This window comes from Eutrigla gurnardus, assembly GCF_963514095.1.
Source record: "Eutrigla gurnardus genome assembly, chromosome: 12".
Taxonomy (NCBI): domain Eukaryota; kingdom Metazoa; phylum Chordata; class Actinopteri; order Perciformes; family Triglidae; genus Eutrigla; species Eutrigla gurnardus.
This window is the reverse complement of record NC_139926.1, coordinates 23,529,967-23,552,348: the sequence shown is the minus strand read 5'-3', so window position 1 is coordinate 23,552,348 and position 22,382 is coordinate 23,529,967. Positions and strand designations below refer to the sequence as shown.

The 22,382-nt window shown below is 41.7% G+C and overlaps 1 protein-coding gene across 1 annotated transcript in view; it reads left to right on the top strand.

The window, feature by feature from the left end:
• Positions 1 to 1,371: 1,371 nt before the first annotated feature.
• The window catches only part of dnah7 (dynein, axonemal, heavy chain 7), a gene marked incomplete at its 5' end in the record, with an annotated part of 64,587 nt that continues 43,576 nt past the window's right edge, over positions 1,372 to 22,382 (top strand). The window contains 23 exons of the mRNA XM_084022108.1: positions 1,372 to 1,381; positions 1,508 to 1,691; positions 1,891 to 1,975; positions 2,069 to 2,080; positions 2,507 to 2,690; positions 2,831 to 2,900; positions 3,805 to 3,924; positions 4,444 to 4,495; positions 4,770 to 4,949; positions 5,044 to 5,316; positions 5,560 to 5,687; positions 6,010 to 6,088; positions 6,198 to 6,422; positions 6,516 to 6,662; positions 7,222 to 7,401; positions 8,532 to 8,672; positions 8,769 to 9,136; positions 10,017 to 10,203; positions 17,245 to 17,438; positions 19,622 to 19,820; positions 20,312 to 20,452; positions 21,532 to 21,744; positions 21,832 to 21,941. Of these exons, the coding sequence (XP_083878234.1) occupies positions 1,372 to 1,381; positions 1,508 to 1,691; positions 1,891 to 1,975; positions 2,069 to 2,080; positions 2,507 to 2,690; positions 2,831 to 2,900; positions 3,805 to 3,924; positions 4,444 to 4,495; positions 4,770 to 4,949; positions 5,044 to 5,316; positions 5,560 to 5,687; positions 6,010 to 6,088; positions 6,198 to 6,422; positions 6,516 to 6,662; positions 7,222 to 7,401; positions 8,532 to 8,672; positions 8,769 to 9,136; positions 10,017 to 10,203; positions 17,245 to 17,438; positions 19,622 to 19,820; positions 20,312 to 20,452; positions 21,532 to 21,744; positions 21,832 to 21,941 (3,482 nt within the window). The remainder of the gene's footprint in view (positions 1,382 to 1,507; positions 1,692 to 1,890; positions 1,976 to 2,068; positions 2,081 to 2,506; positions 2,691 to 2,830; positions 2,901 to 3,804; positions 3,925 to 4,443; positions 4,496 to 4,769; positions 4,950 to 5,043; positions 5,317 to 5,559; positions 5,688 to 6,009; positions 6,089 to 6,197; positions 6,423 to 6,515; positions 6,663 to 7,221; positions 7,402 to 8,531; positions 8,673 to 8,768; positions 9,137 to 10,016; positions 10,204 to 17,244; positions 17,439 to 19,621; positions 19,821 to 20,311; positions 20,453 to 21,531; positions 21,745 to 21,831; positions 21,942 to 22,382) is intronic.

Genomic DNA, 22,382 nt, shown 5'->3' with positions numbered 1-22,382 from the left:
TGTTTCTTCATGTCGAGCCAGATCAACCATATAATACGATTTTTTTTCCTGAAGGATGTGCTTTTAGTTGAATTATGTAACATTAAAGAGGAAATAACTCACTTTTTCAGTGGTTGTATACATTTCTAACCTACCAACCCACAAACTGTGAAATATAACAAGCCAGTTGTGTTTTTATTTGTAGGCTTGGTTGGTATCTATTATTTCAAACCTTCTTGCCTTCCTGACATTCCAGCACTGACCTTGTGACCTCCAGCAGGCTTTCAGCCGGAGGGAAGGCAGGGTTCAACTCCCACCAGGTATAACACAGGTTAGGAAGTTATACAAGCTAAAACCGAAAGAAGTGATAGAAGAACCATATACACTCCTGTTTATATCCAAATGACCTAAGCTATGCCCCCCCGCGCAGTGCACGTTAATGGACTGTTCCATCAGTAAACTGTCCTGTTGCCGGGGGGCGCTGAACCTCCCATAACGACACACTGAAGGTATTTTACACAACACTGAGAGTTATCCCAGTATATGAGAAAAACACGACTGTAAGTTGATGAAACTTTAGTAAAACATTGTTGACTATTAGCTAACAATCTGACGCTTAACGGTAACGTGACTCAAGTCGCAACGGAAGCCATTTAACCGAAGTTAACGTTACGCTGTTTGTTGGAATGAAAAATAAATACGTTTAACAACGCGCAGATATACATAGAAGATATCTACAACCACTGCTAGGGATAAATCCAATGATACTCTTTGGGGTGTCTCTGTTCTGAATGTGAACTGTCAGGAAACTGGCCCCACGCGAGCCGTTGCTTCCTTAGCAACGACCCCTAGCAACGAGGGTTTCGTTAGTTAGTTAGAGCTAACGTTAGCGTTAGCTTGTTATAACTGACACAACTAGCAATATGATTCCAGCCAGGAAGAAAACAGAAGTGACTGATAATGAAGCACCGAACCCGCTACCGGTGAGTTCACAGAGCGTTATATATTTATATTAGTCGCTACCGAGGTTGAAAAAAAAGTATATCAGTGTTTTAACGTCGTATTAACTGTATTTCACTTAGTTGGGTTAACTGGTCGTGGCACTAAGCTAACTTTTTTTTCAGTTGTTTTGTAGTCAAATGTGCAAACATGAAAAACAACAACACACAAACATATATTAGTGTCTTATATTAATTTACATCCGTGTTCCGAGTTGTTCGGCTGTAGTTTTTTTGTTTTATCCGAACACGAAAGAAATGAGTTACGTCAAACAGCAAACTAGTCGCTAACTCCATTGTCCAGGTCCGCAGAAATCCTCCGTGGATGGACCCAAAACCTTCGTTTTCACTGTCTCCCCCAGTCAAGCAGAACCCCGAAGGAACTGGAGCAGCTATGGAAAGCGGTTGGTAATCATTTCCTGTCAAATCAAAGATATAGGTTTAATGCCAACTCAAATTCATATGCTTAGATACTGCTGTGTTGTATGAGGAGCTTCCTGTTTGACCCGATTCCCTGGTGTGTACTGTAGGGGGTGAGCTGATTGAAGGGGCACACAGTAGACCCAGTCAAAGTTATGGCAGAGGCCAGGACCTGGTCCAGGGCAGGAAGGCAGTGCGGATCCATGGGACCTCCAAGCATCGCGGCAGCACCCGGCGCACACAACTCAGTACAAAGCGCAAGAATCTCAGAGAAACTCTGGTTAAATTCATATGGTGAGTTAGTGTCTTAATTATGTATCTGTCCTCTGAAATGACATGAGTAACTAACGATGTTGACTTGTGTTTGCTATGATACATTATCAAGGCAAATCCTTTTTGAAGGCAACATTAACATTTGCTACTTTTCTACATTACACTGATTAGGACGGTAAATACTGTGTATTAAAATGACAATTATTGCCATTCTTTCCAGCCATCAGGAGGAGGAGGAGGAGGAGGATGGCAGCGCTCCACCGTGTGGCTCTTCCACATTTATAGAAAAGAATAAACGCGAAATGGTAAAATGCAATATACTTTATACCATACATCATATCAAAGGCCCTCTTTTTGTTGTCTACGTGCCCATTATTCTTTTACATAATCTTGTCTAGACACTTGATATGGTAGCCTTTAAATCACTGTTCTGTTTTTTTGTCTCTGTGTATGCCCTTGCTCGGTATGATTCATTTTGAGTGCAGTCTTTATTTTATGTGATAAGTATATTTGATATAGTTATAATTCTATTATTGCTTGTACTAAGGCCAAGGATTTTTTGCATTATTATGTGGAATGATATTATAGTTGACACATAAATCAGTGAACACTTTAGTTCCAGTACGCAACATGGAAACTGAAGTCAGAATTGGCCAATGGAAAGGGAATATTCACACAGTGAATCATATGCACCACAAAACAATGAAGCTTAATCTTAATGAGCTCCTGAATGCAGAAATGATTCCATCGTCCAGTAATCAGCAGCGTCACAGAAAAATAAAATTGTTTGTTTAAAATGCTGCTACTGAAAAACGATTTATATATTCTCTCTACAGAGATATAACTACTACATCCAGAAAGGGATAGACCTGCAGAATGTGGCCCCTCTGGAGGACTCTTGGCTGGAGAACATTCAAAAAAGGGTCCCCTGCCACCGGAAGAGGCAAAGCAGCACGGCATTTGAGCTGCTGGTTGATGAGATAAAGGAGGACTATCTGCTCAGCTCCAAGAAAGCAATCTGTATTTATTTGCATTTAAAGTTTTAGAAAATAATACTATTGTATGAACAATTTTACCACCAAATATTTGGTGATTTTTGATACATAAGACTGTGGTAATAAAATATAGTTGTTTTAATATATATTCTTTTGTGATTGCAGTGAAATATACATTCAGAGATGATGAAAATGATGAGGACAAACTGAAAGATCTGCCCCCTCACAGACTTGAGTAAGTCAGCAGGATGTGAAGGAGAATACTGTGTGTTTGTTGTGTGCCTCTTCATACTGCGTAGCATGGCACTCATGACCAGGCCACATAGAGATTCCACGGTTTTCTTTGTACAAGATTACAACATTATGAATAACGTATCGTGAGAAGGAATCAAAGTGTGTTGCTCACGGTCCTTCTGTTACCTTTCACTGTCAGACTGGAGGTTTTGCCGAAACCATGGAACAAAGCCTTTCTCCATGCGCGACAGAGTTTGAGAGATACGCTTCACACCATCAACCCCACTATGCAGCAGGTGCTGAACACGTGGCATGGCTTTTACAAGTAAGTATACCATGAAACATTTTTGACCTTTAAAACTTGTAGTTCTTTCATAAAAAGAGGAAAACAACACTGTGTTTCTTAATTAAAACATTTAGATAATAATTTAGATAAACAATTAGACACTAGTATTTGACCCACATAGTGTAACTTTTTAATATTCATCACAGCAGGATATTATGCTAATATATAAGATAATGGCAGTTGGAAGGACCATTTCTGCTGAACATTTTATACAGAAAATAAGACATTCATTAGCTATATACTACATTTTTTAAGTTTAAAAAGTAAAGTAAATAAATAATTTCCTGTTTTCACGAGAAAAAGTGTTTTCTGAGAATTCTGGGGCCATTTTTTTTTCCCTTTCTGACCTTCTACAGTATGTACGAGCCCTCAAACTGCTTTTGTACATCATTGCTGCTGCTCGGTGTGGCATGGTACAGATTTAAAAAAAAGAAATATATGGTCTTAGATGGGCCAATTAAGATGTTTCTGTGTTTTTCTAAACACACTACTATATTATCCGATGTCACAGTAGAACTGCTATATTAAACCCATGTTTGCCTCTCATCCCTGCTTGCAGAAATCTCCGTCTGATAGATGTAGAGGAGTTCCACAGCAGAGAGGAGTCGATGGAGCTCTGTGTCTTTCAGCAAATCGTCACCAGACATATTGATGATGCCAGAGGAGTCCTCCTCAAAAAGTGAGTCCACTTATCTCAACACCAAGATGCCTGTGCTCAGTTTAATAACAATAGGAATACCTTTGAATACAAGGAGACATAATATCATCTTAAAAGGGACCCATAGCAATTTCAAAATTGATGCATCTTGTTTCTGGGGTTCAGTAGTATAAGCTGTTATGAATAAAGACATATTTATGTTACAATCGGTACAATTTTGAAGCCCTCTTCATCTTTCTAAAGAAAAATAGCAGAATGAAGTGCAGAATTCACAGTGTGTAGTTTGGGAGGGACATTGTGGCCTTCCTGGGAAGAGCTGGGCTGACTTTGCTTCCATTAAAGTAAACATGAACTGGACATGGATCAGTAGCACGGGTCCGGCGAATGGATTATGGTAATTCTGTTCAGAGAGACACTTATGCCACCTCCAAACCATGCCTTTTATTACAGTGGTCTCCCTGTCCCCAGTTTTCCCCGTTACAGTTTCACCATTCTCTGAATATAATCTTAAATGTGATGTTTGCTGTTTCTCTACACCAGTTGGGTTCCCGAAGTGTACAACATTTACTACCAGGGGTGCAGGCGCAAGCTGGTACCTGCCTCCAACAACAAATCCAAACTGCTGCCTTTCTTTAACTGTGCTGCTGAATTGATGAACTCCCTGCTGCAAAACCTTGCATTAAACTCAATGAGGGACTATACACACCTGTTTTCCCAAGACCCGGTAGGAGAACGCTTAAGAACCTCGAGCAAATGTATTTTAGAAAGAGTCAGACGTCCTGGGCAGGCAAAATGATCATATCATTTCAATAAATGTTTAGATTTTGTCCAAGTGCCTTGTTTTTGTTTGCTCTTCGCCATCTTAGCAGTCACAGAGGGCCTATGAGCACCCAGGCTTCGTGCTGCATTTGGTCCTGGAGGACACGGAGGTCAAGTTTGAGCCCCAAATCCAAATGTACGAGGAGACTTTCCTAAAGGTCTATGAGCTCATGCTCCAGTCTATCAGCATGATCCCTCGTGTGGAAACCAAACTGTACCCTGAATGGGTAAGAGGAAACGTGTGTGTGTGGTGAATAGCTCGTCGTGGCATTGCAACATTTAGTTTTCTGTTTGGGTTTAAACCCTACTTTGTGTCTTTAGTCAAACTCCCAGTTTGGAAAGACCCTGAAGCCCATCATCCTGCCAGAGATTCTTCAGGCCCAGCAGGAAGACGTGCGGAGTGTGTTCCGGGCCGAGTGTGTCAGGCCCAACGAGTATGTCCACGAGTTTGACGTGTACGCCACACTGGTGTCCGGGAAGGCAGAGGAGGACGTGGATCAGTTCCTCAGCGAGCAGCACTCCTTCCAGGAAATCATGCTGGAGGTGGAACAGTACCAGCTGCTTGGTGACCAGATCCGCTACACGTCATGCGAGGTACTTGACCAACAAGGACAACGTGATGACTAGAAAACTGATAAATTCTCTAAGCTGTTGGTGATATCTAAAGAAAATGTAAAATAAAGTTAAAAGAGTAGAATTAGAGTGACAGCAATGGGGTTGTTACTGTGTTTCTTACTCTCTAATTCCAATGATTACTATTACTCTGCATAGAACACTGACACATTCTGACACCTCAACAATTCTTTTCTGTTCCTGACCGACACTTTTGGGCTTCAGGTGGTACGTCTTGGCATGTTCGAGGTTCAGTCCCACAAGCTTATCCGCTCTCTGGTCAAGCATGCTCAGGAGCTGCAGCAGAAACTGGTTGCTCGGATGCTAAAGGACCATCAGGAAACAAACAAGAGGTCAGTTGGTTTCACACTTTCTCTCCACATCCATGCAAACATTTCAAAATGCAGCGAAAACAAATAAAAATAAAAAAATCTGTTTCACATACAGCTGAAATAAGGTTAGAGAAGCTTCAGAGTTCAGACCTTAGTTGGCCACTCTGGTCCCTCAAAACACACGTAACAAAGGGAATATACAGTGGTACCCTTTTTGGTTTTCGACCCAGTGTTTGCTGTGTCTATCCCAGTGGTGCCCCTTAGCTTCAGGCTGTGCCAGTGAGATTGTAAGGCTGCGAAACCCTTCATATATGCCACTGAATGAAGGCTCTTCCTCCCACAGTCTCTGTCATGAATTTGAGAAGATTGCAGAGAAGGCATTGAGCACACCAACGGATACGCAGGAACTGATGGAGCTTCAGGTAACTGATCCACGTCTACTAACTGGGCTGTGGCTTTCTTTTAAGTTTAAACAGTTTTGCGATGTAGGTGTAGTAACTTACCAGTGTGCATTGTTGCCCTGTAATCCAGGCGTTCATGAGCAAGGTAAAGACCACAGAGATGCCTCTGTTGGAGCAGAGACTGGCAGACTCCAGCACACAGTTGTGTTCCTTGGTGGACTTTGTCACCCTGTCATCACGGGACATGGAGCTCAACACACAGACCTTCCAGTGGCTGAAGCGTATGCCATCCATCTTTAAGGAGCACCGACAGATCATTGCTGAAAAGACAGAGCAATATCAGAGTGGCCTTAAGGTCTGTGTTTCCACTGTCTATCAAAATGAATTGAATCTGGATGTTTTTGCATGATGATAAAATGAGAACAATGTTTCTCTATGTGCATTCCAGCTGTGCCTTGACTGCTTTGTGGAAGAACTGGAGAGTTACAGCGTACAGGTGGAGGAGTACGCCACCTATGGTGAGCTGGCAGATCTCAGCAAGTACTTGAAGAAATCCCAGGCCCTCAATGCTAAACTGGAGTTAGCCACGGAAAAGGTACATAGAAATAGAGAAAAAAGCAAACTCTTAATCTGTAGCAACAACTCTGTCAAAATAAAATCTAAAGCTAAAAGAGTGACAGTAGGATAATATTGTAGTTAATCGTGCAGACTAAGTTTAGTTTTACTGAAATCGAATCATGATAAAATATATAGCATAAAATATCTGAATTTATATCAGTACAAGCCACCTGACACTGATGTGAAAGATTCACCTTTGTGGTCTAAGAGTATAATCTTTGATTTTCTTCACTTGACAAATTACATTTAAGAGCAGGTTATGAATTGGAGGTCATGGATGCTTCTCCTTGAAACATACACATTCACAGTGGATTATTGCAATCTATTTGAAGTTGAATTAAAATATTTAACCCATAGAGGGCAGCATTTGCTGTAAAAAAAAAACTAACTCAGTCACAGAAGTTGTAAGAGGCTTCATGAGATTGTATGCCATCCACATATTGACTCTCATGTAGTTCTCATTCTATATATTCTTTGTTATGTCTCCTTCTTTGATTCCAACTGTACTTCTCTTTCAACCTTTCAACTCTGGAAAGATAAATCATTTCAATCTAGAGGAGGAAGCCTATGGCTGGCCCGTTACCCAGTACCCACAGCGTAAGACAATCCAGGACAAGCTCGCTCCCTTCCTGCACCTCTACCAGACAGCCACTGATTTCCTAAACCAGCACCAGCAGTGGCTCCATGGACCGCTCTCAGCTGTGAACCCAGACAAGGTATCAGAGTTTGGAAATTCCTTTATTATAAATACATGTTTAATTATTTGATGAAGGACTTCACAATGAGCAAGGGAATCTTTCATCTTCATTACAGCTTCAGTGCTGATTAGAATACATGCAATTCCCCAACTGTGTGTACCGTAATGTTACGGGGTTTCTTCTGTGTTACAGCAAATTGTGATCGCCAGCAGTAATAGAGGAATCTGAGTATGTTTGTTTGACATCCTGTGTTCTTTGAAAGCTTAGACAACTCCATTTCTCTTTTCCTTTAAACCTTCAGGTTTCATTCACATCATATCACTCATTGTGCTTTAATGCGTCCGCATGGCATTGAAGTGTGCTATTGCTCGTTAGAGACGGAGACATGCGCTTGTGAATAAAACTTCACAAACACACTCGTCCGCCCCAGTGTCCTCCTCCCCACCGTTTGATTGACATCCTGGTTTCTGTCCGTACCGATGTGGTAAACAAAAAAGCAACTCTAATTGGCTCTCGTTATAGCAGCCACGAGGCAAAGCAAGCCTCTTTTTTTATTCAAAACTTCCAACAATAAGGCAATTCAAAGAGCTTTATATACGACAAGATGCCCTGTGTTACTGTAACATGGCTACTATGACAAAAACTTACAATACCCATTCAAAACTTAATTATCATATACATACAGGTGACCACACATGACCCATCCGAAGCATTTAGGAGCATCAGGTTGCTGTAAAGGCCCTGGGGAGCAACTTGTGGTTCAGTGTCTCGCTCAAGGACACTTTGACATGCAGACGATGGGAGCCGAGGATTGAACCACCAACCTTGTGGTTAAAGGACGACCCTCTCTACTCTGAGCCACAGCTGCCCGAACCTCATTCTAATCTTAGTAACCTTCTGTGCTTAAAATACTGCCCCATCATTCTCCCACCATTGTAGGCTGTATTAAACACATGGGTGTTTTCAGTTGACTGAATAGACACAAGGCCAAAGGAGAGGGAAGGTCTCCTCCTTAATGTCCTCGGCATTAAAGACTTCTCCATCAACTTCATGATGTTATTACTACGTAGTTGCTGGAGACTATTGAGTACAACCACACTTAATAGTCATTCTGTTTGTCTTTGTAATGCACAACCCCACCCGTGTAGGTGGAGGGGGATGTAGGTAACTGCTGGCGCACTCTGTACAAGCTGGAGAAAGGCTTCAGCGATGTCCCCAAAGCGCTAAGCATAGCCACCAACATGAAGACTAAGGTGGAAGACTTCAAGGAGCACATTCCTTTAATGCAGGTACGACCCGAACAGAAAGAGTTCATATTTCTGGAAGTCAAAACAACTTTTAAATTCAGCTACTTTGAATATTGAATGTCGTCTTCTCCTTCATAGATTCTGTGCAACCCAGGCCTGCGTGAGCGCCACTGGCACGCCATGTCAGAGGTGTCTGGCATCTCCCTGCAGCCAGCCGGTGACCAGGCCTGCGTGGCTCAGTTCCTATCCATGCACCTGGAACAGCACCTGAGCTCTTTTGAGGGCATCAGCGAGGCGGCCAGCAAGGAGTACTCACTAGAGAAGGCCATGGAGAAAATGGCCAGCGAGTGGGGCGACATGGAGTTCAGCTTCCTGGCCTACCGAGAGACGGGCACCTCCATCCTGTCATCTGTGGATGAGGTGCAAATGCTGTTGGACGATCACATTGTGAAGACACAAACCATGAGGGGCTCTCCCTTCATTAAGCCTTTTGAGGTGGAGATACGGTAAGGGATAAAAAAAGATTTGCTTGAGAAAGATTTTGTTTGCAATTCACTAATGTTATGGAAGTAAGTACACATGGTGGGGCAAAGGATAGTTGCTTCCTAATCTTTAATAAACCAGTGCAATCCACTAATAATGCCCCAGCATTATGCTTTCACTGATTTTGTGGAGGGAGAGGGGATTTTATCATTTGTTTATTTCATAACTTCAATAGTTTTTTCTCATTTATTTCCCTTTAAAAAAAGTGGCATCCTTTATTCATGTATGTTTCATGACACTGTCATTGCATCCCAAAATAAATGAATGTGAGTGGAGCATGGCTATGCTGTTGCCTGGCTACAATCACTGCTGGCATGATCACTGGAAAGTCTGGGCGTAACACTCCTTATAAATGCGCTTCACTTACCACTCTGAAGATGATAATAATTCCACTGTCTCTGCATATGGCTATGTACACTGATCGTTGCACGAATTGGACTGATTTTGCAACGAGGCTAATTTGCATGAAAGGGGCCAATTTTGTGCCAAATGCATGTGTATTACCATATTAATTTGAATATGTGCAAATGGAGGAGCAATGAGACGTGGGTGCATTTCACCTTTTGCGGGTGCTACACCTTTCTTTTTGTCTTATTAGTGCAGGTTTAACAGTCACAAAAAACACGTAATCCTTTTTGTGAATTCACCTCGGAGTAAACCAACTACACATCAGAGAATATCTAGGGTTAAATACAAAATAATATGAAGAAATATCCAGGAAATCGCTTTCACCTTTGAATTGTGTTCATTAAAACAGGTCTATTCCAGGCTCCTTGGTCTTCCACAAAAAGTGGTGAACGACTTTTTAAACTCATATGTATATGTGTCCTCTTTCTCCTGTAGGGAATGGGAGGGAAAATTGCTGCTCCTCCAAGAGATCCTGGATGAATGGTTGAAGGTGCAGTCCACTTGGCTCTACCTAGAGCCCATATTCAGCTCCCCGGACATCATGACTCAGATGCCAGAGGAGGGACGCCGGTTCAAAACTGTTGACAAAACCTGGAGGGAGACCATGAAACAAGTTTCACTGGTAAGTTGATTTGTTTTGTATGATTATGTTTTGGGATCACTAGACCAAAAGGAGGAATCCAAAGAGGGATCTATTGTCCAGGGCAGAGCTTGCTAAATCCAACACATCACTTGGCTCCAAAGACCAACCATTAGGTTGTATCTAGAACAATAAAATGGTCCTAAAAAAAGGTTAAATCTGCATTGTTGCTGTGGGTGATCGATCAGTCTTCTACAGTGTGTCAATGTCACAACCATGACAGAAATTAAGAAGAATAAATACCCTCGTTAAATACTGAAACTTTAAGGTTCAAATTGAAATATTTAAGACATTTTCATCACCAACTCAAAGTAAGAAGTTTTAACGGTAACAGAACAGATAGGAGTACAAATCAACGTACTTTCCAAGAAGAAAAGCAGAAACAAAAGCATAGTGGAAGCCAATTAAATGTTGGCGAGAAGACATTCAAACATCCAATTAGTGTATTGACAGTACAGAGCGGTTGCTGTTTTTAATCATTTCTATTCAACTGGCGTGATAATGATCCTCTGTAACTACACCACACATTTCAGTAAGGGAGAAAAAGAAACCCATGGGAGTAGTGACATGCTGCCAGCCTGATGAGAATGGTCACTGTTCACGGCCGTAGAATGAAGGTCTGGATGTTCGGATGCAGCCTGGGTCTCCACCTTTGAGTCCGCCCAGTCCACCGAGTTCCAGTTGAGTGATTCGTCTGACATCGTGACAGGAAACAGCTGTTTCTCCATTAAAACGTAATTGACCTAACGATTAGCCAACCAGTGCTAGGGGCGGGACTAATGCCTTTGTCAAGCTGTTGTCAAGCGATTAAGAACGGGAAACGTGGAGTAATAAAAACAACAATGGAGGCCGCTTCAGACAACACTGATGCTGCTATCGAGGCTGGTTTAAAATCGATCAAAAGTAACTATTACGTTGAAATCCAAGCAGCATCTGCGTTTGTCTGGGGAGAATGTTATTTACCTCTGTCGTTTTGCTACAAGATGCCGGGTTGAGACTCTGATTTGGCTTCGTTGGCACATCCCTCCTCTCTACTCTTATCGGGCTTCGGACTATCTCTTTTCAATATGTTGTGAATCTTCAACCCTTACAAGTAATCTTGTAAGGGGTTGTAAGGGCAGGTGGAACCAGAGAGCCTGGTCTGCCAGAGATTTCTGCCTACAATTAAATTGGTTAAAGTGTTCTTCTCCTGGGTGATGTTGGAAATTCATTGACTTTGAAAATCACGAGCGTGCTCTGGCCCTGCTCTATGTGAGAATTGTCCTGAGATAACTTTTGTTATGATATGACACTATAAATAAAATTGAATGGAACTTGAATTGAATCTTAAACTTTTTACATAAATCCTCCGTGAATAGAAGCTGGCTCTCTGTGGGTTATTACCCCGACAGTCGTTCACTCAATGAAATCTCCTCCGTGTTCGTGCTGCTGAGTAATAGTTTTGAATGTGATATGTCACACTTGATTAACAAATTAACTTTTTTTATGGCACGACTTTTCACGATTTTAGGCGAGTTCTGTTTCTTTCTCTTTTCTCCGCTCCACTCTTAAAAACTCTACTCTTTAAAACACTGGCACAAATCCCCCAAATCAATTAGAGAGCAGGCGATGCCAGAATGAAGCTGGAAAGAGAGTTGGCAGTTCTGTCTGATATCCGGCAGGTTCAGAGGTATGAGGTAAACCTGACTTGTACCACAACCAACTCCAAATACAGATCCACATTCAAGAATGACATACACAGCCCCGGGCCTGGTATCGTGCCAGGCAGTGTTATCATTAAAATATACGGTTGTCCACAATAATGAGACCAAATTTAACACACAGCACAGCAGTCAGAGTGATAGCAGAGGGCGAGAATGAAATACTGGAGAAAAAAAAACCAAGAGGCAGGGAAGTAGAAAGGAGTATTTAGAGACAGGAAATGCAGTGCAGGGAGAGAGAGGAGGGAATCAGTTGGAAAAAGGATAGAGAGCACGACAGAAACAACAGAGCGAGGATAGAAAGTGAGTGTTGCACCAGCATCCTCAAAGAGTTTCCAAAGGGTAATTGGCGTCCTCAGTAGACCTGAAATGAGACACATCAATTTCAGGCTGTGTCCTCCAGAAAGCCCAGCCTGACTGCACCATCAAATAGGAATTATGGATTTTGTCTGGAGGGGGCAGGGCCGTACTGAGCCACAAAGAAAATGAGGTCACCATGGGAATGAGAGCCCACACACACACACACACACACACTCACACACACACACACACACTGTCCAGTCTACTTTGTGTTATGGGGCTCATTTTACTGCAGTACGTTTCACACTTGCATTTGAACTTATCCAGCTTCAGGAAAACAATAAATAATGTATCAGGATTTAAAAAAAAGTTTATCAAGATAATATTTTCAGTGAAATTAACTCTGTAAGGGCTGCATATATGCAGGGAAATCATTCTTATTGACTGCCAGTGTTGAGTTAATACATAATGAGAAAACAAAAACGCTATTCGAGGTTGGCATTTTCTTCCTTTGGAATGAAACGACGTAGTGTCAGGGCGCTGAATATTGTCAAACACTTCTCCAAATGAATACTGGAGCTTGCTTGACCGCTTCCTTCTGCTTGCTGTAGTCAGAAACACAGGTGAAAGTGTTGTGCAGAGGTTCTAATCCTTGACTTTTGAGCACCTCCTACTGGCTAGAGAGAAACCCCACTGATTTTGCGTTTCCAGCAATAACCCTTTAATGCAGATCAAAAACAGCCAGCTAATTCTAAGAGGTACTTAAAAACCGTTTGCTGAGTGGGGTGACAGAAATGTTTTTTTTTTTTTGCAAAGTGAGGTAATGAACAAGACAAGGAAAACATATCACTCTGCATTTGTAAGTGTATCATTGTAATTTCAATACTAAAAGGCGTGCACAACACTTGCATGATGGCTTTCTGCCTGACTAGGTTTTCATTAAAGTCTAACTCTCTACCCGTCTCTCTGCAGAACACACGTTCTGGTTGAGTTTGTCTTTGTTGACAGTTTTAGACTTTTTTTATGTGCGCTACTGCTAAAGTTTGCAAAGTTTCCGCTTGTGGCGTCGACCATGCGGGTTCTTAGCGGCTCGGTGAGCACAGAGACGCACGTTGGCAGTTTCCCTTCCTCAGCGTGTCGGCGTGAGCTCCGGGTCTGACCTCCTCCGTCTACTGAGGAGTATATAAAAGCTCTGCAATCACCCAGATCACCTGCAGCTGTGTCAATCAGCTGACGCTGCTCCTCCACACACCTCTCGCTCTCCTGCAGCCAGATGCTGCGCCACGCCCACCTCCACACACCTCATTTAGTTCCATTTACAGTAGTAGGCTATACATTCTGTTCACCAAGGCAACACACAGCTAATCCTTCTCAACAGACAGCTCAGGAAATACACAAAATCTTAGTGAATATTAACTCAGAACTTCACTTTTTGTAAAACTTCTACAGAGTACTACTGAGAGACCATTATGTGTGATAATACCAGTCACTAATAACTCGATAGGGCTCATTGGTTTGGGTGTTAAATTCACCTCAAGCATCTGTCTTTGTAATCCAGAGAATGACTGGAGAATTACTGATGAAGACCAGATGCTATTATGTTGAATGGGAGATGAATTCATTTGGACACAGCAGTTAGAGGTTCATAAAGAAGACAAAGACAAAAGGCATTTAGTTGACTGTATAGAAGCTTAATTCTGATCATTTGAAAGCTCACTGTAATCAACTTGAGATTTTAATTCGATTTGAGTTGTTTTATTCAGTTTGACTTGAGTTAAATCCATCCATCCATTGTCCACCGCTTATACTGTATTCAGGGTCGCGGGTTGAGTTAAATCAAGTCAGACAAGGCATGTCTCTCAAGAGAGTGAAATGTTGCAAGAACAATGTATTGTAGTGCATCTCAGTAGATTGGATAGCAGCAAAAACTAGGTTTCAGGAAAAAAAAATAGATGAATAAATACATTTAGAATTTATTACAGGCAGTCCAAAATGTTTGTGGGGGAAGTTGAGAATCAAGCAAAGTGGCTACTCTATTGCGGATGTAGTCATTTTTGTAATCCATACACTGCATGGTTACCATCTGGACATGACTAATATGAATGCAGTGATGACAGCAGAATATTCTCTTCATAGATTTGTCGTTAAAAATGAACCATGAGGTATCAAGATGATACAATATCTAGTAAATATAGATGCTCCCCAGGGAATGTGAACACTTTTCAGACCCAGTTTCTTGTCTAAATGATTGTAGAAATAAAATTGACAATATTTTCTTTTTAACAATTTCAACTTATCATGTGACGTTTTTCAATCCTGCATGTAAAGATGAATAATTCTGTAAAGGAAAGTTGTGATTCACACTCGGCTCTTCTTCTGCAATCACCAGTTTGTTGCGATGTTTAAAATGAATGATTCCCGATACCACATGGGCCAGTTATAGGAGAAACACCCCATCCCCGTAGACGTATACTGCATCAACATCTTGACAAAGAACACATCCCGTCATCTCATCCATGGCATTGATCAGCAGTGCATGAAATTGGAATCATCTCAACTCCATACTACCACAGAACAGTGTGAGCAAAAAGGCAGGCCACAGTGCAGCTCTCCACGCCACAAATCATATCAGGGCTTTTTCTTTTTTTTGTTGTCCAGGCTGTTGTCGTCAGATCAACCACTGGGAGCTGCTCAAGATCCACTGATCATAAAAACCCCCTCCACAGCTTAAATGTTTTTTTTTTTTTTCATTTGCTGCCCGCTTTAATGTGTCATTTATCTACTATTGCAGGGACCAAATCAATTTTAAGGATGTATTTTTCTGTGAACCTGTTGTCTTTCAACATTGCAGCACGCAGCACCTTTGCCCCCTCTAATGAGCTGAGGAAGGAAGAAACAGTTGACCGACCGAGCTCACGGAAATGACGGCTGACACATTGTTTACGACTCGACTGATGCACTTTCCCAATGATAACGCAACAGTAGTCAAGAATAGCTCACGTAATGTTTCACTCACACTCAGGCACTTATAACGCTCGGCAGGATGTGCCTTGAACACACAGGGCATCGTTTGTCCTGGGTGTGTGGTGTGTGTCAGATTCGAACAAAGCATATAATACTCTCTTTAGATTCTGTTTTTTTTTTTCGCCACACAGATTGCAGACCTGCCATATCAGCTGGGGACAGTCGCTGTCCCCCATTGGAGCCATCTGTTTGGTGCATTAAAAACCCCATTATCACACATAATACATGCATTAGAGCATTGTTACCCCTTCACTGTGCTCATGAATAGCTTCCTGCTGGCAGACTCAATATAAAAATAGCCCGGTCATTACATTCTGCTGATGAAATCTATGAAAAACCAGTTCATCACTCGACACCATTAGCCAGTATTGTGATCCCACTGAAACACAGCCAAAGTTTCATCATTTGATTTAGCCTTTAAAGTTCTTCCAACTATGGGCAAAAAAAAAAAATATATATATATATATATATGTATCAAATTAGTTTGAATCTCTCATTCATCCCATCTGTTTATTTCCTTGTATTATGTGGTGAGCACAGAGGGGGAAAGTCTCTTTGGCACGAGTCAACAGCCACTACTTCCACTTATTTCATCATAAGAAATCAATAGCAAATCACGAGAGATCAAAAATAACGTTTGTCCCGTTCTAGATACTCTTTGCGGTTGTGGCTTCCAACCAAACCTGATTAAAAGTATCTTTCAGTGGCTGCGATGCAAACCGGACACACCCCTGATCTTAGATTCTACCAGAGCATATGTTACTGTTGATGTTCAGCTACACATATATTTTGGAACGACATATTATTGATCTGTGGACGGTTTTGTGTGAAGATTTCACGTTGCATGTTGCGAGGAGATGTGAAAACTCTCGCGTCCAGCAATAACAGGCTGGTTGGCAAATTAATCACATTAAACAAAGATAAAAGAACGCCATTCTCTTTGTAGACTAGCTATATCAACTATAGCAGCCCTTTACAGTTTATATTGTTTTCATTGGCAAAAGTTAGAAAGCATGTCCTTCAGAAGAGCTGTTAGATCTTGCAGGGTGAAAAGGTTTCTTGGCCGATTGGGTTAATGATGATTAAAAAACCATAGAGCCACAAAACAAAGAAAATCTTCCGAGGAATGAAAGACAGAGATGGCATCTTTTACTCCATGTTTTTCATTTTGGCTCCACACACTAGCTTTGCATTTTCGCTCCATCCCGCATTTATTTCATTCCATTCAGCGGATAAGAGGCGCTTTCATTTTCCAAGCCGCCAACGTTTTCATGTAAGAAGGTTCAGAAATTCAGCGCCCAACCTTGACGACGAGATAGACTTTTTATTTAGGCACTTCCTGGGGGTGACGGTGCCAGAGGATATTGAGTTATTGTACAGATGAGATGATATCAGAGCTGAAATATTTCATAGGTGCAAGACAGGCCTCGGGAGAAATCTGCTTTACTGTCCCATCATAGATTTTTTTAGGGGCACTGTGTGACAAGTGGGCCTTGCTGTGGAACATGGAGTGGATGTTTTGCTAAAGGAAGATATTGAATTGTTTTAGTGTTACCTTCAGGGCAGCAGTGACAACACTGCACTGCTGAAAGAATAATAAACACAACAAATCATCTTGTCATATGTTTCCTGGATAAACAAAAACGGTACAATGTATGGCAATGTTTTTGTGCATCACATATAGGGTATAGTAGTCTTGGATGTACACTACCACAAAATTGGTACTTGCTTGCATTTTTCTAAGGAGTGCTTCCTTAGAAAAAAGCTTTACAGCCCAACAAGGCAAAAAAAAACATATTTTATTAGAACATTGGGTAGTTAATTGGTTTGTGCCAATTTAGCATCATCAAACTAGAGACCAGGAAGTGTGAACTTGACCTGAATTGTGTTGTGATGAAAATGAAATGGCCCATGTTGAGAATGACTGTTGAAGTAAATTGAAAGTACTTAATTGAAGTGAATATTTGCTTGAAACACTATTCTCTCCCGTCTGTGTCAGGAGAAACATGTGTTGGCTGTGACAGCCATCGACCAGATGCTCGAGAGGCTTAAACAATCCAATGAGCTTCTGGATATGATCCTCAAAGGTCTTAACAACTACCTGGAGAAGAAGCGTCTCTATTTTCCACGGTTCTTCTTCCTGTCTAACGAGGAGCTGCTGGAAATCCTGTCCGAGACCAAAGACCCCACAAGGTAACCGGCTAAAACACGTAGGCATCATTGTGCTCCCAATCATAAGGATATGTATCATTATATTAAGAGCTTGATTGCTCATGATGAGCAGCGCCCTGGCTTGCCCTCAGTAAAATACAAGAATGTCCATCAGTAACCCACTGAGCTTCTGTACCACGGTATATATACTTTATTTAAATTGCAATATTAGGAAAAAAACAGAGCCGAGAGAGGTGGGCAATATTCGGAGAAAAAAGTTGCAAATTTGCTAGTTAAAAGTGACAAATGTGCTAAGCCAGCGGTAGGTCATAGAGGAAATAAACACGTAGCTTGACCTGGATGGTTGCTGTTACTATGACAACAAGTGAAAGCTACCGCTAGCTTAGCTAAACCACCCGATCAATAAACACCCATAAGATGACAATTTGGCCCATATAAAATTAACCAACAATAACCATCAACAGCCGTCACCCTAAGGACCTTAGCAAAGCGTTGTCACACGTTGGGATGGATTAATTAGAAAGATAAAACCGACATTCATGGGAAGTTAGCTAGCATAAAAGCCGGTTGTTAGCATCGTAATAAACTAGCAAAGTTGCCACTTTAAACTGGCAAATTTGCAACTTTTTTTCTCAGAATATTGCCCACCTCTCCTGCTCCTTTTTTTTCTCCTACAGTGGCCCTAATACGCCGTCGTACAAAATATACATATAGGTAGATACATCAAATTTGATCTCTGCATTTAACTCATCCCAAGAATTCAGAGGTAGTGGGCTGCTGCAAAGCACCCGGCAGCAACTCAGAGCCGGGGATGGAACCACTAACCTTGTGGTTAAAGTACAAGTAAACTGATGTAAGGGCTACAATATATTCAGCTTTCTACGAGGCATACTCAGCCCCCACAGCCCTCACTGATAACCTACCCTTGTGTGGTGTCACCCAGATCATTTGGTTAATAATGAATGTGATCCAAGACCAGAAATATTCCAGCCTCTTCACCTCTTCCTGCAAGTTCTATTTCTCTCTTCGTTTTCGCTCTACTATCCCTTTATTCTCTTGTTGGGTTCTGGGAAATGTCATGACATCAGTACAGATGCACATAGTCGTGACCTTTCATGTAAAAAAAGGGATTTCTGCAGTAGCGTGGGTGCCGGTGGGCTCAGAAGGGCATTGCAATGTTGGGAAAGTGTTAGTTTGATTTTCCGGGAATTTGAAGCATCCGATGCTAGACTGCCAATGTTTTAATGCGCTGGCATTGAAACACTTGTTTCTGTTTTCCCTGAATGTTCCTGAATGTTTTTGTTGCACGGTGAAAACGAGGAACAGAAACAGAGAGACATGAAGCAGTAAAGAGGAAAGACTTAGAGTTAGTAACAATAAGAAGGACTTCAGCAAACACTGCACTTGAGTAGTGACATTGCTTAGGACCAAGGACAATGAACGGGTTTGCAATGACAGATTTCCCGGGACATGGCGTGAATGGAAAAAATAGTTAATGAGTGTCTTCTTCTGGAGGTCTTTAGGGGTGCAGCTGGACTGAATCACAATCCCACAAGTAAAGTCTGGCATGTAATTTAAGCACTTAAATGTTACAAACAGATATAATCCTCATGTAATAAATGTAAGTGGTTCAATGACCTTTTAAAGAATGACTCCGCACTATAAAAACTCTTAAAATTCATTTGTGACTTTAGGAATAGTACTTTTATTTAAGGTAGACTTACTAGCTTGTGCCTCTTCTGGGTTGTAAACCAGCTGCTTTGTGATGGAATACAGCGGCAGGAATCGCTATGCTGTAGTTATCTCACTAAACCAGGCTTAGTTTGACCTTTACTGGATGAAAATCATTAGCTGGTGTTCAGGTGGAGATGCAGCCTCGCACAAGGGCAGTCGTCCTATAACACAGAACATGAGTTTGAAAAAGGAAGCAGGAACAGTAAAAATGTGTCCGTTTGAGTCACAGTTCTTCTTCTCATGTTTTTATGTCTGCAATCTTTCTTTCTTTTTTTATATTTTAAAGGAGGGGGACAAGTTGGTTGCATCATTACTCTTTTATCTAATAAATGTTAAAATAATTATCTGTGGGGGGAAAAAACCAGCATGCGTACTCAATATGAACGTGGGCTAATAAACCAACCTGACTCTCGGGGTTACCTTATAACAATTAAAAGTGATGTAACGCTCTTGCCTTTCTCTTCCTCCAGAGTGCAGCCTCATCTGAAGAAGTGCTTTGAAGGCATCGCTAGCGTGGTGTTCACTGACGTGCTGGACATCACCCACATGAAAAGCAGCGAGGGCGAAGTGGTGCAGCTGCTGGATATCATTTGCACCTCCAAAGCCAGAGGCCAGGTGGAGAAGTGGCTCCTGGAACTGGAGAACGGCATGATTGCCTCCCTGCATAAGGTGTTGTGCGGATAGTTGTTGCACTGTTTGAGCTTCACTTATACACTCAAAGAAATGAATGCATTTATCTTTCTTGTGATGAGATTTCAACACACTTGTGGTTTGGCCTCTCATTTACACGAAAACCCCGTTTTTATCACAGAAAACGATTATTTCTAAAAACTCCGGCCAAAGTGGAGATTTCTGATAACGTCGCTCGTGTTATTTGTTGTTGTTGATTCTGATTGGCTTATCCTTCTCCCTACACTAGTTATAATGGTGCTCAACGACGTATTTATGCAGGTTGATGTAAATGACAACTTTTGAAAACGATGTTGTGTGCATGATGTTATTTTTTAAAACGGAGGGAGGGAAATATTCATTTCTCTAAATACCCTGCTATGTATAAACGTGGCCTAAGCCGAGGCTTCTCCCCGTGTGCTTTTCTAATATCTTCCATGCTACAGGTACCAGGCTGAGATAAAGCCTGTCCCTCTTGTGGTCCATTGTAGGTAATTGGGGAAGCGATGGAGGCGTACCCCAAAGAGTCGAGGATCGATTGGGTGCGTGCTTGGCCGGGCCAGACCGTGCTCTGCGTCTCACAGGTCTACTGGACCAAAGATATTCATGACGCCATTATTTCAGGACAGAAGGTGATCAGCTGTTTATTATTATTATTATTATTTTTACATGCATTATGCATTTTGAATTACATATCCATATAAAGTGTTGGGGCCTCTTTCATACTGAAGCTCACTTCCAGTCATTACATCATGTCATTTGAGTCCCAGAACTGAGCGACTGTTTTTCTAAAAAAAAAGATACATCCCTTTGAAATCTCTTTGAAAAGTTATACTGCGGTTTTGAAGGTATGTCTAGTATCCTCAAAGACTCTTGTTACCATTTGGATAGAATGATCCACTGCATGCATTTATAAGCACACATTATTTAAATGTTGGTTCAAGTCATCCAACAATCTTTGTATTAATATTGTTGTTAACTTAACCCACAAACTTAATACTGTTGGAGAATCACGCATACCAGGATCTTATCCTGAAACACATCATCTGAAGCTCCTTGTCAAATGTGTTACCATGGTAACAGCTATTATCTGAAACACATCATCTACAGTACGCTCTGAAGTTGCATGTCTCTATCAAAGTTGTAACCATGGCAACACATGCTGTGAAGTATGTCACGTGAGACGGAGCATGAGAAAACAGCTTGAACAAAAGATGTACATATTTCTCAAGATGAGGTCAACACTGAGATTACTGTTGGATGGATATTATTACAAACGGATCACAATTTTAGCGAATGTGTCACTTACTGCGACGACTTACCTGCTTTCTCCAAACTACCATCTCATTCAAAACGACTCGGCAGTTAAACAGACTGAGGTGGACATGGGAACAGCTGGTCTGAATTAGAATTTCAATGACTGTATTAAAACTGTCACATCAAATGAAGAGCGCCGATATTTCATAAGCTGACACGTTGTATTTATTAGACGTAGCCAGCAGAGGTTTGCCGTAGCATGCCTTTTTATGAAGTTGCACTGCAAAACCCAGGTTATATTTTTCTTTTAATATCCGTCAAGACCTGAAATCATGCTCAGCCAGCGACGCAGTGATAAAAGTCGTTGGGTGCGCGGATCAAAACGTATGACCTTCAGTTTCAGGTCTCCAGCATGCTCTGCCTTCTTTTTCCATCATGCCTTCCTCCCCCTCAGGCCTTAGATGCCTACCTGGAGCAGAACAACAGACAGATTGACGACATCGTGGCACTTGTGCGCGGCAAGCTATCCAAGCAGAACCGGGTGACCCTCGGAGCCCTCGTGGTGCTGGACGTCCATGCCAGGGATGTGCTCTCCACGCTGGTGCAAAAAGGAATAAGGGACGAGAATGACTTTGAGTGGCTCAGCCAACTGCGCTACTACTGGGTGGTACGTAGAAAAGGGGGCAATTTGGGGATTCATTTCAAATCATAACGCATACTGAGGGATTGAACTTTGATGTCCAACCATGTGCAGGAGAACCACCTCCAGACCAAGATGATCAATGCCGGTTTGCCTTATGGTTATGAATACCTCGGCAACACTCCACGTCTGGTCATCACCCCGCTCACTGACCGCTGCTACCGGTAAAGCCACTACCCAAGCATGCACACTCTTTGTTTCTAACGCTGATGTGTAAGAGATGCTTGCAGCTAAAAGTCTTGTCTGTCTAATGACTCCATAAACCCCAAGTTGGAGATAGCTACTTATAACCGACACTATTAATCACATGCCTTGTTATTCTGTCAGCGAGAACTCTTCCTCTCCTGTTTTAGATGCTAAATTCCTTTTCTTGTCCGTCCTCTCATTAGTCTCATCTTGCAGAGACGGTCTGTTGTTGCTGAGCTACCGGGACTTTTTCTTTACTGTATACCTGGAAATAATTGATGTTCATCTAATCTTTGTTTCAGGCCGTTTGCTGACTGTCTCTATGAGGCGGGGGTTGTGTAGGGTTACATTAAAATAATTAAATTGTAGTACTTTGGGTTAATATTATTAGATTTGTTTATTATACATTTGAATATAAC